This window comes from Onychostruthus taczanowskii, unplaced genomic scaffold (genome assembly GCF_017590055.1).
Source record: "Onychostruthus taczanowskii isolate IOZ18803 unplaced genomic scaffold, ASM1759005v1 scaffold79, whole genome shotgun sequence".
Classification (NCBI taxonomy): domain Eukaryota; kingdom Metazoa; phylum Chordata; class Aves; order Passeriformes; family Passeridae; genus Onychostruthus; species Onychostruthus taczanowskii.
The window spans coordinates 2,248,393-2,265,375 of record NW_024505782.1 but is presented as its reverse complement, the minus strand read 5'-3'; the positions used below and the strand labels follow the sequence as shown (position 1 = coordinate 2,265,375).

Genomic DNA, 16,983 nt, shown 5'->3' with positions numbered 1-16,983 from the left:
CATTAATAACTTCTGATGCACATGTTCTTGCTGTGGTACCTTACAGTACCACAGAAATTGTTGCAATTTCTGTGGTATTTCTTTTGTCAGGTATCCAGTTAAATATTTTATTGTGTATTTGTTTGAACCTTCCTCCTTTGGGAGAAAGGATTGTAACACAGTTTTCCAAGCTGCTTTAGTACTGAAGTGTAATGTGATATTAAACCATCTGAATGTAGTTTAATGAAAGATTTGTTCCATTGCTTTTTTTGTTAACAGTTACATGCAGTTCAACCACCATTCAAGTGACTTAATGTGTTGTTCCAGGTGTAAACTGCAGATCCTGTTTTAGTCAATGGCTTTAATCACCATGGTTCAACCTTTTTTGTGTCTTTTTTTCTTTTTCTAGTACAGAGCAGTATTCAGAGGTTCCAGGAGAAGTTTTTTATCTTTGCTTTAACACCTCAGCAGGTCAGAGAAATCTGTATTTCCAGGTAAGAAGTAAGAGTGTGGTATAGTGTAGGTAAATTTCTGCAAAATTTCAGGAGAAAGCGTGAGGTTTTGGCACCATATGCATCACTTACTCTGCAGATGCAGAGTGATAATCCTCACTGAAGTTACTCTTGAGTTTATGTCTGTTCTGTTTCCTTCAGGAACAACTGTGCACAGAATTTGTGCACATTTTGTGACAATCATACCCTGTTAAAGAATTAACAATTACTCGGTTTCAAATAATTGTCACTGTTTAGAGAGGTTGGAAGCTTCCCTACCTTCCTTCTGGCTGCAGGAATGGAAGCCTGCTTTTCTGGTTTTTCCCAGGGTTAATGTTGAAAACTATGAAAATTCATGGGTGCTTTTTCAACCCTGGCAGCATCCTACTTTATCGTTGCTATGATCTCTTGATGGAGGATGCTGATCCTGAAGTCCTGTGTAACTTGGGAGTATTTAAACAGAAATGTCAGTTGTAACGTGTTCATAGCTCAATAAAACAAAAAGAAGAGCAAAGTTTAGTGTTGCTGGGGCAGGTGTGTCAGTTGTTTCTCTGTGTGGCTGCCATATGAGTCCTGCTAAATGGGTACTTCTCTTTTTCTTTCTCTTTGTCGCAGGGACTTTTTGCCTGGAGGCAGGAGAGATTACACGGTCCAAGTTCAACTAAGGTACGTTTTGTGCAGTGTTCTCTGAAAACTTAATTGGCTGATGGATGTTCGTGGGGACACTTGAAAATGATGCTTTCTCTTTCTATGGATACAGGCTATGCCTAGCAGAGACAAGCTGCCCTCAAGAGGATAATTATCCTAATAGTTTGTGCATTAAAGTAAATGGGAAGCTGTTCCCATTACCGGTAAGTATGTATTGTGTGTATTTGTAGCTTCTTGGTGACTCGTGGAGTGCGTGTGTGTTTTTCTGTAGTGTTATCTTGCTAGAACAGTCAAGCTGTTTGTTACCACTCAGATTTCTCTAATGTAGGCATGGAGTTTGTGCATTTGCTGTGGGAGATAGCCGTAACTGCTGTTAATCATATTACAGCCACTGCACAGACTAAACATGATTAAGCCCCCTACAGCAAACCTTGTCTTTTGCTGTTAACGTACCTAAATAATTCAGAAACAATCTGGTGTCTGCATGGAGAATTCTTCTCACAGGTGCTCAGACTGAGTTTATTTGAGTGAGGGGTGCTAGGCCTTGCTGTGTGGGCTGCCTGTATTTGTGAGAGGCTTGAGTTCCTTCTTGTTCTGAGAGAATGGCATCAGCCTCTTGTGTGCCACTTGTGCACTGCTCTGCATCTGTCTAGTTAGAGCACAGTTTGTTGTGGGGATGAAGAACAGATGCGTTTTAGGGTTCCTGGCACATGGCTGATAGTGTAACACAACAATGTTGGCAGTCACACTTCAGGAGTGTCTGATGTTGCAAAAATTAGTCCATAGTCACAGGGTCATCTGGAGGCTTGGGTATGGACAGAAAGGGAAAAGCTCTCTCATTCTCAAAATATCTCTGGAATGGGTTTCTCTCTTTTTTCTTTCAGTAGAACAGAGAGAAACTCTTGCACAAGCCATTCAGAAATACTTCTTGAGGCTATAAAGTGTGGTAAAAGTCATGGAACAGAGGGTTTTTCTAGTAGTGGGTTTGGAAAGATACCATGTAGAGAGAGGTGTGAAACCTCTTTTTCAGATTGTTTTTAACAAGCCTTGGTGTGTTAGATGTACTGTCCTGTACCCTCCCTCCTCCCATATGCAACTGTGACTGCTTTTTTTTTAGTTTTGCCTCTACTCAGCTTAAATGAGACTCCTTAGATTCTCTTCCTCCTTCTTCAGTCTTCAGGTTATAAAAGGTTTCTTTCTCATGTCTTCTGATCAGTGTTGTCTGCAAGTACTGGTTACATTCTGTGTGATAGCTTTGAGGGCTTTGTCTTCAGATTGTCTTTCAGCAACCAACGAAAAAGAATTTGGTTTGAAGTTATCTTTTGGGCATCAGTGTCAGCTGATTCTCAGTCTTGTTAATATAGGTTACACCCTGCTGTGCTCTCCATTTTGTGCATAGGGTGTCACCATTGTAGCAGAAACTACTACTAATCTTGGATTATTACTTAGCTTTAGACTTAAATCCGCTAGGTTCTTCTGCACATGATAAGATGATTTTTTAATCTGTTCAGCTGAACCTTAGGTGGGAAAGTGAATAAATCACTATTGCCTTGGCAACTTCCCCTCCTCATTCACTGAGAGCTGAATGACAAATAGAGTCTCAGTCTGAGCGTTTCTGCAGACTTTTTTTGTTCATTTGGTCTGTCTCTGCATCATCGGGCACTTCCTGTCTGTTGCAGGAAGTGTAAGGTAACTTCTTTGCCTCAAAGCCCACTGTTTTCCATTGCAGTAGTGTTAGTTAGTTAACCTCTGATGCCAGCTTTTTTTGCCTGCTTGCACAGTGCATAAGTGAGCTTCTGTCTTTGCCTGGTAGGGCAGTTCCCACCTCTGCAGAGAAATTAATTACTCTGTAAATTACTCTTGGCCTGTAAATTATTCCTGGTCATCTCCTCGCTTGCAATCCTTACCAGAAGCTTCAGAGCAATGCTGCCTTTGTGCCAGCGCTGCATGGGATTGTGTTTATGTTAACACCATGTTTCCTTGTATCCTGCATCTGTGTCACTGGGAAAAGCCAGATAAATGAGCAGTTATGCTTTCTTCTGATTAATTTCCTTTCTGTAGCAGATGATACCTGCCTTGAGTAGTGTGGTTCTCTGAAGAACCATGGAAGACTTCAAGGCCCCAATAATACTGGCAGTTTCTTGCCACTAGAGTTGGCAGCCTGCCTAAACAGTGCCAGGCCATGTTGCCATGTTGATTGGAAGGCAAGCAGAATGCTCCTAAAAGGACAGGATGGTAAGGTTCCAAATTGTTGTAGGAGTATGAGAGTGAATTTTTTCTCGAGAATAAGCTCTGTGGAAGAAAACACTAAAAGCTTCACTGAAACAAAGCATGTGCACTGCAGAGTCTGTCTCTGGGGAAAAAAAAAAGGGAAGTGTCAGAGAACTTGCATTCACTCTCTTCTGAAATCATTCTGTGTTTTAAATGTGAAATTGTCACCAGTTCCCATATGTCTGCTGCCTCTGTGTTCTGGAATAAAGCCCTCATGGCATACTGGGCTAGTTAGTAGAAGAGGCTATATATATATTTTTTTTTTAATTTTTTTTTTAATTATTTTTAATTGTTTTTATTCCCAGACTTAGCATCTTTCAAAGTAACTCCTTTACTAAGCACTAGGTTGTGAATGTGCGTGTATTTCTCTGGTTAAAGAAATTCTTATTTTTTTTTCTCAGCATATCCTTTCTGGGTGAGTTTTTAGTTTAAAACAGCGCTGTCTGGAAGTGCATCAATACGCTCTGTGCAAGAGGCTGAGCTGCATCTTGCTGGCATCCTTCAGGTGCAGGATGAGTTTGAGATGAGTGGCTGCAGGCTGGCTGTGAGCTCAGAGCAGGGATTCTCAGGGTGGCTGTGTCAGACTGCCTTGTTGTCATCGTGACAGATGCAGGGTGAGAGGAATAAGCTGCAGGCTTACTGTGTGACGAGGGCGCTGGAACTGGATGATCTTTAAGGTCACTTCCAGCCCAAACCACTCTGATTCCATGATCTCTTAAATACAGCTGGTACTCCATGTGCAGTCCTTCTTCAGGGGCCTTGGCAGAGGACAGGTGACATCTGTTGCTAATGGGGCCAGTAGGTAACAAGGCAAAGTAGTCACTGAGGGGATGTGGAGCTCTTGGAACAAGGTGTAATTGTTTCTTAATCAGTGAAGTGTTTTCAGTGTGTGAAACACTGAGTTAAGTCTTCATTATTTGCTCCGTTTATCACTAAACCTATGACCTTGTAATGTTTCACTCTGTTCCAGTAGGGCATGGAGAGATAGAGGACAGAACATCCACATGACCTTTCACTCTTCCTGTGAACTTACCTGGACCCAAACTGTGTTCTCTTTCACCTTTCCAGTGCTTCTGTAAAAGCCTTTTAAAACAACAGATGTCTTACAACTGTGTTTGTCTCCTTTGATCTACTCCTGCATGTCTCCTGTGAAAGTCTGATATTTCTCAGAATAAATGCTGGCTTTGCTCTCCAGTCTAGAGAGCCTCTAAGTTTGCCTGCTTCTCATAGATCCGTTTAAAACTAACAAGTATGTGTCAGCAGTTTCAGAGTACACTGGGGAGACTGGGTAACACATCCATTGTCCTTTTTTCCACAGGGATATGCTCCACCACCAAAAAATGGAATTGAACAGAAGCGACCTGGGCGTCCCTTGAATATCACTTCTCTTGTTAGGCTGTCATCAGCAGTCCCAAACCAGATTTCCATCTCTTGGGCTTCTGAAATTGGAAAGGTAACCTGCATGTTCTGTAGGATGTGGGAAGTCATCTAAATCACTTCTTTGAGCATTCTTGCTCCCCTGCTGCCTGATGTGGCTGGCAAGTGTTTTTTGTTAGATGGCTGAACTTGCTGTCAGTACCAGGAAACAAAGTTTGCCCTAGAACTGTGGTAGTTTTCAGTAACACATGTGGGATTTACATACAGATGGAAAGATTTTCTTGCAGGGTTCACATTCAAAAGTCTGCTTTTAGAGTTTGTCTGAAATGCATGTCAAAATTAACAAACTCTTTTTGTGGTGTGAATAGTAAATCGCCCTGTAGATTTATTAAGGAAAGAAAAGGAGAGTACAAGGAATGTTTTACTTCATACTAGGTTTAAATGACTGTTGCAGGGCCCTTTCAGCTGTTGTTAAGTCAAGAACTATTTATTCCTTATCTGTGACTGTGTTAATTCTGAATGCAGTTATCAAAGTAGTTTTTTCTATGAGGTTTTATACAAAATCAAATTCTCTGCACTAAAAATACCACAAATTTCAAAGAGACTCCAGTATAAGCTTTTATATTAAAATTTTAAAAATAAATTGGATTGAAAGGTAATGTTCAAAAAATAAATGAAGGGCAGTGCTGACATCAAAGGACGATTTTCTAGAACAGAGATGGAGACAAAGATCTGAGCCATTGCTTCCCAGTCAAAGGACAGAATCTTAAAATGGCTCCAGTCCTGTGTGTGGTCTTGGCCTCTCATGCTGAGGCCTGCTAGCTTTCCTCCCTGTATTGCCAAAATATACTCTGATGGAAGCAGATGACTTGGAATGCTTGGACATCCTCCCCTTGGCCTGAGAGGTGAAGCAAGTTCTGCAGTTTAGTGCTGGGGCCCCAATTTTCTGCTTTTCATCCTCAAAGTGAGACCCTGGGGAAAAGCTTGGGGTGTCACATAAGGGCTTGTGGGCGTGGACTGGGCTGATACTGGAGGGCTGCTGAGCCAAGGGGGCATAGACCCCTCAGTGCTGGGCAGACTCAGGCCTCTAGAATCCTCTCTGTAAGGCAACAGTTGGCCATGCTTCAAGGAAAAAAACCAAAAATCTGGGTTTCTTAGTGGTTTCGTGTGCAATTAGAATGCTTTATCTGCTGCTCTAGGTAAGAGCTGGTTTTCCTATGGGTGGTAAAGGAGGAGCAGGGCTGTAGGAGTTGTTTGACGTTCCTGTGCAGTACCCAGGCAGTGCAGGAGCCATGGGAAGATGGCTGCCAGGCAGTGGAAATAAGAGGTCACGGATTGTTCGTGTTACACGGATGAAACCATTATTATCCTGCAGCACTGGGGCTTGCAGAGTTTTCATTTGTGACCTAGAAGTGGGAGTGAACAGTGAACAAAAGAAGCTGACAAGTGGTTTGAGTTAGGGAGGAGTGGAGAATGCTGGGGAACAGAGCCAGGCTCAGTGGAATGGACATGGTGTAACAAGGCTGGGCTTAGAAGTACAGAACAAGCTAAAGAAAAGGTACAGAGAAACTGGGGCAGCTCTGTACCATCTGAAGCTGTTGTTTATACCATGAACACCATTTATCTTTTGTCACGTGATTCTTTGAGCCCCCACTGACACTGGAAAAAAGGGGAAGATGAAGGAGACAAAAAGTAAGAAATTCTTAAAAGATTATGTGTATGAAATGTGTCACATATGATCTTTCCAGGAGAAGAGCTCAGATTGTCTCTTGGTTGTGAGATTTCCTTTTAGTTCAGTCATAAGCAGGATAATTAGACCTGATTGTCCAGAGAATTCTGGCAGAATGTTGGACCTCCACAGAATTGAAGTTTTCTGTCAATGCTCGTAATTATTATTGATTAAGCAAAAAGTCACATTTTTGTTTTTACTGTATGCTACAACTAGTGTAAATAGTCATCTGTTGTCATAGTGGGTGTATTACATGAAATCAACATTTAATCTTTAATCCTTGTTTTTGTAGAATTACTCCATGTCTGTGTATCTGGTTCGCCAGCTCACCTCAGCTATGCTTTTGCAGAGGTTAAAAATGAAAGGTATCAGAAATCCTGATCATTCCAGAGCACTAAGTAAGTAATTAACTTCCCTGTCTGCACTTTTGGAGGGTGGTTAGTGGCTCTTTAAAACTAGAATTGGTAATACCAGAGAGATTTGCTGTATTTTGAGAATAAAGTCCGTGCCCAGGGTTTCACAGGTTCCCTTGGCTGTTGGTGAGGCGTCACACTCTTTTTCAGTGGGGGTTTTTGGGGAGCACACCCAGAGATCCCATCTGAAATGTGGTTGTGGGAATGCCACAAGCACCCCTTACTGTGCTGGGCTGTGAAGTGCAGCTAGATGCCCTGAGTTCTCTTCACCTGTACCTCACTTACTCATAATGGTTTATTTATCTATTGACATGTTGGATTGAATTTGCTCTGTATGGTTTTACTGCATCTGCAGTCAAACAACATCAGATGTTGATGCAGTTTGCCAGTTGCTTACAAGAAGTGAAACTGTTGTTGTTTATGAACTAGTTTCCTAGATTAATATTTTTAGATAGCTGAAAAAAGTGCATGTACTGCTGAATCAAGGTTAGCATTCGAAATAATGACCTCTATGTATAACTTCTTTATTTTAATAGTTAAAGAAAAACTGACTGCAGATCCTGATAGTGAGATTGCCACAACCAGTCTGCGGGTCTCTCTGATGTGTCCTGTAAGTATGGTTGGAAATTTCCAGATGACATTCATATTTCCATCTGTAGTGCAGAATTGGGCTGCTTTTCAAAGGCCTTGCTTTAGGAACCTCACTTGTTTTGTATTTTATGAGCAAGCTAAGATGAAATGGTGGGGAGAAGCAGCAGTAACCCAGCTGTGGTTTAGGACTGGATGCCTCAGCTGTGATGCAGCGTCAAGCTGCTGCTTGTGTGCAGTGAGGCCTGGAGAAGGATTAATCTCCTGTATTGATGTGCTGAGGCTAATCAGGCAGGCTGACAGAATAATTAAAGGATGGAATGATAATTAAAACCTCTTATCTCCTCATCTTGGTGGCTTTGCCTATACTGGAGATACAGAAGCAAACAAAAAAATAGGTGATCACCTTATAACAAGGTAATGCTGCCTTGAGGGTTCTCTTCCCAGGAAGAAATTGGTCATTCTGAGTGTAACAAGTACCTGGAGCTCAGGAAAACACCTGAAATACTGGGTTAAAAGAAAATTACAGAAGTGGGTACTGCAGTTGATTGTTTAATAAAAATGAAATCCTGCAAATAATGTTGTTTCAGGTCCATTACAAGTGTTTCTGACTGTTCTCAGTGTGGTGAGGCCTTGGAGCAGGGCTTAATTTTTCCTTTAGGAGCACTGTGTGGGTGCTGTGATGGGGTGGATTTACTTACAGCACCGTTAGCCCCAGGCACTTCTGTAGTGAGCAGGAAGAGTTGTTTCACCAAGTGCCTCTGGATTCATTGTTAACCACTCAGGCCTGTTTCTCTGTCTTCTGCTCTGACACCCTTTAAATGCATCTCCTGCAGCTGGGAAAAATGAGACTGACAATCCCATGCCGGGCTGTGACTTGCACGCACCTGCAATGTTTTGATGCTGCTCTTTATCTTCAAATGAATGAAAAGAAGCCTACCTGGATCTGCCCTGTCTGTGACAAAAAGGCAGCTTACGAGAGCCTAATACTAGATGGGTAAGAGACTGGCTTTGCAGATTACACAATTACTTAAAATGTTTCATTATGTACTGAGTAGCTACTTTCGTGACTTGAAGTTTAGCCATTTCATCCTATTTTTTGTCAAAATACTTCAGACTGGAGGAACCATTAGACTCTGTTAGTTTCTCTTCCCATAATGACCAATGTAAGTTTATCTCCTAATTGCACCATCAAACTCCTGAGTCTCAGTGTATTTCCTCTGGAGAAATATAAACACAACATAAAAGGACAGGTCTTGCTTTTACATGACTCTTATTTTTAAAAGGTGTAAACTTCAAAATGTAACTTCTAACTTGTAACAATTGTCTAACTTGGTTCAAGAGGTGATGGATTCTGCTTCTGTATGGAAATCTGTGCATTGCAGTAGTGTTGGAGTGAATTATGGATGGGTTGGAATAATCTTATTTTCTGATATCTGCAAAGGCTATAATTACAGGCTTTCACGTAAAAAGGAACTGGGGAGAGAGGAGACACAGTGGGTAGAAGGTGATCATAATTATCTTTTTATCCGTGTCTCCTTTTCACTTAGAATAAAAATGCCACTTAGAATCAAAAGTGAAACTTTATTTTTTCAGCCTCTTTATGGAAATCCTTAATGAGTGTTCTGATGTGGATGAGATCAAATTCCAGGAAGATGGCTCCTGGTGCCCCATGAGGCCAAAGAAGGAAGCTGTGAAAGTGTCAAGTCCACAATGCACCAAAATAGAAAGTATGTACATCTGGGTACTGGTTGCAAACCAGCACAAAATCTTGGAGACTTAGTTGTAGTTTGGATAATGCGTGTGGATGTTGGTGTTTGTTTTGTAGAGGGCTTACTACTACTGGCCTTCTTGTAATTTAAGCTAGAAAAGAAAGGGTTGTATCTCTAAGAGTGCATTTTTGGTCTTGGTCTTTGCTCTTTATAACAGCAGTTAAGAAAATGAAAGGTTGCTTTTGTTTTACATCCTTAAAATTATAAGTGAAAACAAAAGTTTGTTCTTTAACAGTCTCAATGTGACACAGAAGAGTCATAGAGCAAGTACTAGGGCAAAATATTGTGTGTAATGGCCAGGAGGTTGATCTAGGATACAGGATCTGGGTTCCTGGTTCTCTTGCAAATAGAAACTGCTGATATCACCAGCTTTTGGAGAACAATGATGTTTTATTTTCTTCTTCAGGTTCCAGTGTTGTTAGCAAACCATGTTCTGTGACAGTGGCCAGTGAGGTAAACAAGAAGAAGGTTGATGTTATCGACTTGACAGTAGAAAGCTCTTCTGATGAAGAAGAAGATCCTCCAACCAAAAGGAAGTGCATATTTATGTCTGAAATACATGGGAGCCCAACCAAAGGGTTTGTCAATTTTAAAGTTAGTTGTTATTCTGTAATGTCCCAGCTAAACTGATCTGTAGAGAAATGTACTTGGAATCCAGCTCTGCACTTGCAGAGGATAATCCTAGGCCTCTCCTGTAGAAGGTTTTATTGATGCAGTAACTTTGTACAGGCAAAACACTATTAAATAGATTTTCACTTCACAAAAGAGCTTTTTTTTTGCGCTGACTGTTGCTGTGTTTGCAGGGACATTTCTCCATAGAAAAGGAATCTGACTAAGCTAGTGGGCAGTGTTCTCCTGGAAAGTAGATTATGCCAAGTGGAGGAACTTCAAGAATTCTTGCTGAGTTAGTGTCATCTTAAAGGCTTTTCTCTTGCTGTCTGCTATATCCTCTATCTAATCTGCTCTGGTGCCCAGGGAACGAGACTGTGTTGTGTGTTTCATCCATCCTGTCAGTCTTGGAAGGGAGCCACTTTGCTGTTTTGAATCAAGATGGGATTTTCCTCCATCTCTCTGTTAAATTCTGGAATGTCTTGGATGCTGTTGTTGGCTGTGGTCATCAGTCAGTCCTGCGCCTTGATTAGCACAACCAGTGACTTCCCAAGTCCTCTGGCAACTCCTTCACCTTTGTAGTCAGGCCTGACTTCAGCACCAGGCTTGACCAGCTTCTCTGCTGCTGTGCCCTTCTGTCTGTCCAGACCTTCTGTCTGTCCTGATCTGTGCACCTCAGCTTGGGTGCTGCTTGTGGCTCCCATGTTTCTGCTCTTGGCCCGTGGGGCACCCCAGACCTGCAGGGAGTGAGGGCCCCTGGTCAGGCTCACCAGCACTCACTGCTTCAAGCTCAGCTTTTAGTAATGGCTCATCAGTTAGTGTTGCTGCCTGCATGAGGTGTGTGTCTCTGTCTCTCTGTGTAGTGGCTTATGACCTGTACTAAAATAATAATAATAATAAACCCAATCCCCTTCTGTTTTGAAGGTTCCCCTTCTGTTTCAGAAGTAATGAGCAGGTGTGGTGAGTCTCTAGTCCACAGGAATGTCTGTGTGGTCCTTGGTGAGCAAGTAGTTGGTCATCTTCAACCACTTTCAGCAGTGATACTGCAATGCTGTTGATTTTTGTGAGGATTGTGGAGGAGTCCTTCTGCAAGAGACTCTTCCTCACTTTTACAAGAAAGTGTAGCTACAAATACATCTCTTAATGAAGTATCAGAAGGCACCAAGACTTCCTTCCGTGCTCCTATGTTTGAGATGGCTACCTGCAACTGTAATTGTAGGAGGACTGACTTCTTTTCTCTCTATGACCTATGTATTTTCCTTGCTTTTTGGGTATGGATATGGCATATTTTTATTCTTCAAATCCAGATCAAAGTCAGGCTTTTGGGGTATAGCTTATCTCCTTCAAACACTGTTGTCTGAATGGTAGTTTTGGGAAAACTGGGGAGTCTTCTTAGAGGAGCAACAATATAGGCTGAAGTGTGAGAGGTGCCTGCGAAGGGAGGGCCTGAAATCCAAGGTTCTGACATCAGAAGTAGGTTAACAGGTAGGAGTGTGGGAAGGAAGATGAGTGGATAACACTAAAGGCTGGAGGGAGCGATGCAGAGCATCTGGGAGCAGAATGCTGTGTGTTTCCACCTGACTTGGAGTTCATGAACTGTTCTGTGCATGTGGCTGGTGCCTGGGCACCTGTGGTGGTGTTTGGAACGATGCTGAGGCCAGGTAGCATGAGGGGATGCAGAAGGGTTGTAACATGCTCCTTGAGAGCTGAACTGGAGGCTGTGAGTAAAGACAGACTTACATTTAACTCCCACCTGTGTAATCTGTGTCATCCTGTGGGGCAGGATAATGGTCAGCTGTGCCCTTGGTGTAACAGGAGCAGCAGTTCTGTGGAGCAATCAAATGGAACACTCTCCTCCTGGCTCTGGTCACCTTTACGTCCCTCTGTGGGTGCTCACAGACACCCCTTTGTCTCTGACTGTTGCCAATGACTCCAGCACTGTACTTTGTTTTAATGCCAACTTGCTCTTATGTCACAGCTGCTGTTGAGAGCCGAGATACGGTCATGTTATTATGAAGACTGTTATGAAAAAGGAAATTAGAGTGGAGTACTGTGTAGTGAGTAGCCACGCTGTAGTTGTGTTGTCGCACGGTGACTTGTGAATGAGAGTGCACAGCAGTGCATGGTTTCCTTTGTGCAACTAACAGCCAGGTTGTTTGTAATTTCCCATGCTGTTTGAAACAGGGTTCTCATGTATCAGCCATCTACTGCCAGAGTGCCCAGCGTGACGACGGTTGATGCTGCTGCTATTCCTCCTTCATTAACAGACTACCCAGTACCATTCCATCACCCACCAATATCCAGTATTTCATCAGACTTGCCAGGTAGGTGCTGGGTGGTTTTCATGTGTGTTCTGACAACAGTATTAATTTATGGGGTGGGTAGAAATTGGAAGAATTTATTAACGCTTTGTTTTTGTCTTTTTTAATGGAACAAGTCTATATGCAGTATGGCAGTGATGTGCTATCTAGACAAGCCTAGTACAGGCTGTCTGCCCATTTTCAGATTGCATTTTGCAGCAGTGATGTGACAAGCACTGCTTTTGGGGTGCAAATGGCACTTGAGCACGGCAGCCAGAAACTGCTCTTGCTGTGCTCAGCCAGACTTTGTGTAAACATCCGGTAGTTACGTGTTGTAGATGCGAGGGAGAGTAGTTGCTTGTTTTACTTACTAGAGATGTGAGGGTGCTGACTCATCCCAGCCCTCAGTGTAGTTACTCTGCTAGCTGATTGTAGTGGTGCTCTGTCTAGACTGTATGAAAAAGGTTAAGGTGAGCTACAATCTGTGAGCTGACCTCTATTGACTTTCTTTACCTAGACATACCCTAAATGCCTATGATGTATTCTTCAACACTGCTGCTAAATATCAGACAAAAGGTGGGGATACTGATTGTTTTCTATCCTGGCTCCTTGAAAAGAACACTGTGTATAGGGACTCTGGGGGTTCTCTTGGCCGGCTGTAACAAACCCAGAGCCCAGGAAGTGGTGACTTGTGGTGACAGGTGTCACTTTGGCCTCCTGTACTTCCCTTTCCCTGCTCCATTGCCTGTCTCCATTCCTCCCCTGCAACATCTCTGGGTTTTTTCCTCTTCTTTCAGCACCAGTTTGGCAATGAGATGGATATCATTCCCCTTGTTTCTCTGTCCATTTTGGCTCCCTTACTGCTCCCTCCCTCCACTTCTCCCTTGTTAAGAAATCAGTTGTCTTCCCAAATTGGATAGGAGAATAAGCTGAGAGAAGTCTAGAACTGTTGTTCAGCTCTTATCAACTGAAGTTCTAGAACTTGCACAGACAAAAGAAGCTGTCAGTTCTGTAAATACAGCTGACCTTTAAAATCTCCTTCAAAATTTTTCTCTAATGGAGAAGAGGAGGAGAGATGTCACAGGCCAGAAGAGATTTGGAGGTGAGGGGAGAGGGAGGGAGTATATCATTTCTTTCTGTTGACATAGCAAACACAAGGCCAATATTTAGAAAAAAAAACCCAAAAAACAAAAAAATGTGGTAATTTCTCATTGGTTTCATAACTCTAAACATCTTGCCCTAAATGCTTACACGCAAATGGTGTTTAAGATGGACACTAGTTGTCACTGCTCTTGGAGGATATACATTGAACTACTTGTAGTTTCCTCTTCTTCATTCCTTTTATTTGTCTAGACACAAAACGGGGATGATATTAGAAATGTTTCCTTATTGGCTGCCCGTGGGTGGAGGAAGAGACCTGCTGCTTGTTTTTGGACTTGTGCATGTTGTGACTTTACTTCATTCCAGCATCTTTAATGTGATGACACTCTTCATGTCCCAGTTTGGCCAAGTCAGGTACAATATGCAGTGAAACTTGCATTAATGAACCAACAGCTCCAAATGGCAATCTCCATCTAAGCAACCACATTGAACCACCCTGCAGTATTCAGTGAATAATACATCATTATGTCATCCTCATTATTAAAAAGAGCCACTTGTACTAGATAATTCGTTTTGCTGCTGCCTGAAGTAGTCGTTGAGAGTGGTGTCACAGTGGTATATTTCATTTAGAAACTCTGTATGAATTGCAAAATCTGTTCTACAACCACAAAAAAAAATCCTTAAGTTTGTTGTGTGTGAATAAAAGGGAGACTTGTCTGTTTATCATCCTTCTCTTCTTCCTAGGTCTGGATTTTCTTTCGCTAATCCCAGTTGATTCACAGGTATGTTTCTGATCTGTTGTGGGGTTAATTTCCAAGTCTGATTGTTGTGATGTTGTGCTCCAGTAATTGTCAGGGTGCCATCATCCAAACTGTGTTTGCAGTTCACTTTCTTAGACCTAACCACAGTCTAGGATAACCTAGGAAGGGCTGGTAATGAAGATGCATTAAACAGGGTTCAGTTTAGCCTTTCTGTGATGAATCCAGGCCTGGAAGGTCATTCTTTACTTATAGTTTGCCTTTTTAAAGTAAATATGTGCTCAGCACTAACTTGAATATACCCAGAGTGTATTTGAGGCCCTGGCATAGGCTGCACAGAGCAGCTATGGCTGCCCCATCCTGCAATTGTCCAGGCTGGATGGAGTTTGGAGCATCCTGGGATAGTGGAAGGTGTCCATCCCATGGCAGGGGATGGACTGAGATGAGCTTTAGGGTGCTTCCAGCCCAAGCCATTCTGGAGAGCAGGAAGGGGAGGGTGAGGGAGGAGGCTCGTGGCTGCCATCCCCGCTTGGTCGCCGCTCCACAGAGCCCCGGTTCTGGCCGTGGTCGCGCTAGGGGCGCGCCTGGTGCTTGTTGTGTGGGGGAAGATGCATCTTCAGAGCGTACGTTTCCCTCGTGCAGTTAGTCTCTTCACTCTTCATTGTTTGTTTCAAGCAGTACTGTCCTCCTATGTTTTTGGATAGTCTCACCTCAACCTTAACAAGCAGCACGCCTGGCAGCATCATCACCTCCACCAGCCACCACGAGAGCAGCACGCACGTTAGCTCCTCGGGCCGGGCCGAGGCCGGCGTCATCACCAGCAGCAGCGGCGGCGGCAGCGCGCCCGACATCATCTCCCTGGACTGACCCTCGGGGCTGCACGGGACCCCGCAGGCATTGCACACAGCTGCTGCTGCTGCTCCTCCTCTCCCCCTCCCCACCCACGGAATTCCAGCCCCTCGGAGCTCACGCTGATATTTATTGACAAGGATTTGCCTCCTGGGAGAGTGGGGTGAATTTCGTTGATGCTCGGAAGAGAAGCGATAGGGTGATTTTTGGCTGGGTTTATTTTTCTTTCTCCTGCTCGTTGAATAGCTGGTGTAGAAAAGGCCCTTTTGAGAATACATGTTCAAGCTTTTGGTTTGTTCTGGGGATACTGACTTTCTGTTGTGTGGATTCCATAAGTGCTTTTTAATTTTGTTGGAAAACACAGCAATAATGTAAAAACAAATGAGTTTTTTTTTTAATAAAGAAAAGCACTTACTCGTTGTAAGACAGCCGTTAGGAAAAAGGTGCAGAAGTGTAGGAATTAGTGAATTTGTAATATTTTCACTGGGGCCTGTAATAAACTTCATTAAGAGAATGGAGCTTTGAAATAGCCATGACGTATGTTGTATGTCTTGTTCCCCACCTCCCCCTTACCTGGGGACATACAAGAAGCCTCTGTAAATGGAGTTTTTGGGGGTTTTTTTCCTAGTTTCATGTTGTTCACAAATGCAACGAGAGCCTAAGCTGTGACCTCTTCTTCTTTGTGTTCTTTGAGCTAGGAAGGGGACAGACTATCTATGCAAACCCTGCATCACACAGTCTCTTGGGACACCTTGCCACCACCAAAAACTCCCAGTATACAGTTGAATGTGCATCTGCTTTCTGTGACAGCTGCAAGGAGATGAAATAGGAAAGACTTTCTTCACTGCAGGAAAGTTTTCTAGGATTTCCTGATCATGGTTTCTGGCAGCTGCTCTATTCCGTGTGGACTGAGAGGGAGGCTTGGCTTTTTAGGAAACAGAAGCCATAGCTACACAGTGTCCCCACCTAATTTTGAATTGTGTGTTTAGGGCTTTATGATGCTTTGCCCCACATTTCCTGGCCTCCTGATTGTTGCTTTTCTACTTCAAAGGGAACAATTTCCCCCTGTTTTACTCTCTGATGACCGTGCTGCTTTGTTAGTGTGTATGCAGTGTCTGCCCACACACACCTGGGGATAACCTCAGCAGTACTGTATGTGGAAGAGGTTACAGACTAGGAAAACCAAGTCATTTCCATGGAGCTGGAATAATGGTATTGTCTATGTATGCTGAAATAACAGCTCTTTTAAGTGTTGCATTTCTGTTAAGTAACTGTATTTGAGATTATTCCTTCCCTAATGACCAGATCTTACTTTTTTGCTAATCTTATGTTCCTTTTTTCTTACCTCTTTAGTTGGATGTCTGGTGCTTTTTGCCTTCCAGTACTGTTACAGTATTTGAACCAAGTACATGGATGAGATATATTGAAACAGGATGTTTTGTAATTTTTGTCTGCCCTGTAACCCTACCTTTAATGCTGCATTCTTGTTCCTTATTGCCTTTTTTGTATGATTTTTCATGCAGTCTTGAGTTCTCATGTTGGTCTTACTAGTGCCCTGATCTTTCTTTTCTTTTTTCTTATCAGTTTAATATTTTCTATCTGTTAAGGATCAGTTGTTAGCATGATTTATTTCCAATAAAACCATGCTTGTTATGAAGTTTTTCTTGATGGCCTGCAGCAGATCAGTGCTTTCTGCATCACCATTGTACGTCGACTTGACCTGTAAGTAGAGTGTGGAAAGAGGTTCCAAGAGTAATTCTGAATAAAAGATTTAAAACTGGTCTCTGCTGAAAATGCTGTTTGTGCTCTTAATGTCAAACTCAAGTGTGGCTGAGCTGGCTGAGGGGATGAGAACATCTCACGTGTACATCAGGAAAGTGAACTAAGGACAAGGATGTGCTCTAAAACCACTCAGGGTGTAATAAAATACAGCTGCAATTTTGTAAATTACCGTGCCCCTTGTAGCAAGCAGTAATTGGGGCTGAGGCAGGGTTGTGCTCTTCAAACTTCCCAGAGCCATGACAGCAGCAGTGCAAGCTGAAGAGATTTCAGCCTGGATTGTCACAGGCCGTGGTGTGTGTGCTTTTCCTGCAGTGCC

General features: G+C 42.9%; 1 protein-coding gene across 7 annotated transcripts in view; it reads left to right on the top strand.

Annotated features, from left to right (window-relative positions):
* Positions 1-16,666, top strand: part of PIAS2 (protein inhibitor of activated STAT 2) — a 28,150-nt gene extending 11,484 nt beyond the window's left edge. The window contains exons 3-15 of one of the 7 annotated variants that reach the window (XR_005954042.1): positions 389-473; positions 1,086-1,136; positions 1,231-1,321; positions 4,708-4,842; positions 6,788-6,893; positions 7,445-7,518; positions 8,333-8,493; positions 9,093-9,226; positions 9,675-9,846; positions 12,062-12,201; positions 13,531-13,692; positions 14,023-14,060; positions 14,715-14,790. Coding sequence is in view for 4 of the 7 variants with exons in the window: in XM_041423550.1 (XP_041279484.1) it covers positions 389-473; positions 1,086-1,136; positions 1,231-1,321; positions 4,708-4,842; positions 6,788-6,893; positions 7,445-7,518; positions 8,333-8,493; positions 9,093-9,226; positions 9,675-9,846; positions 12,062-12,201; positions 14,023-14,060; positions 14,712-14,903 (1,379 nt within the window). In the remaining 3 variants the exon portion in view is untranslated. The other 6 variants (XR_005954044.1, XR_005954043.1, XM_041423550.1 and 3 more) reach the window with 6 other exon arrangements.
* Positions 16,667-16,983: the final 317 nt, after the last annotated feature.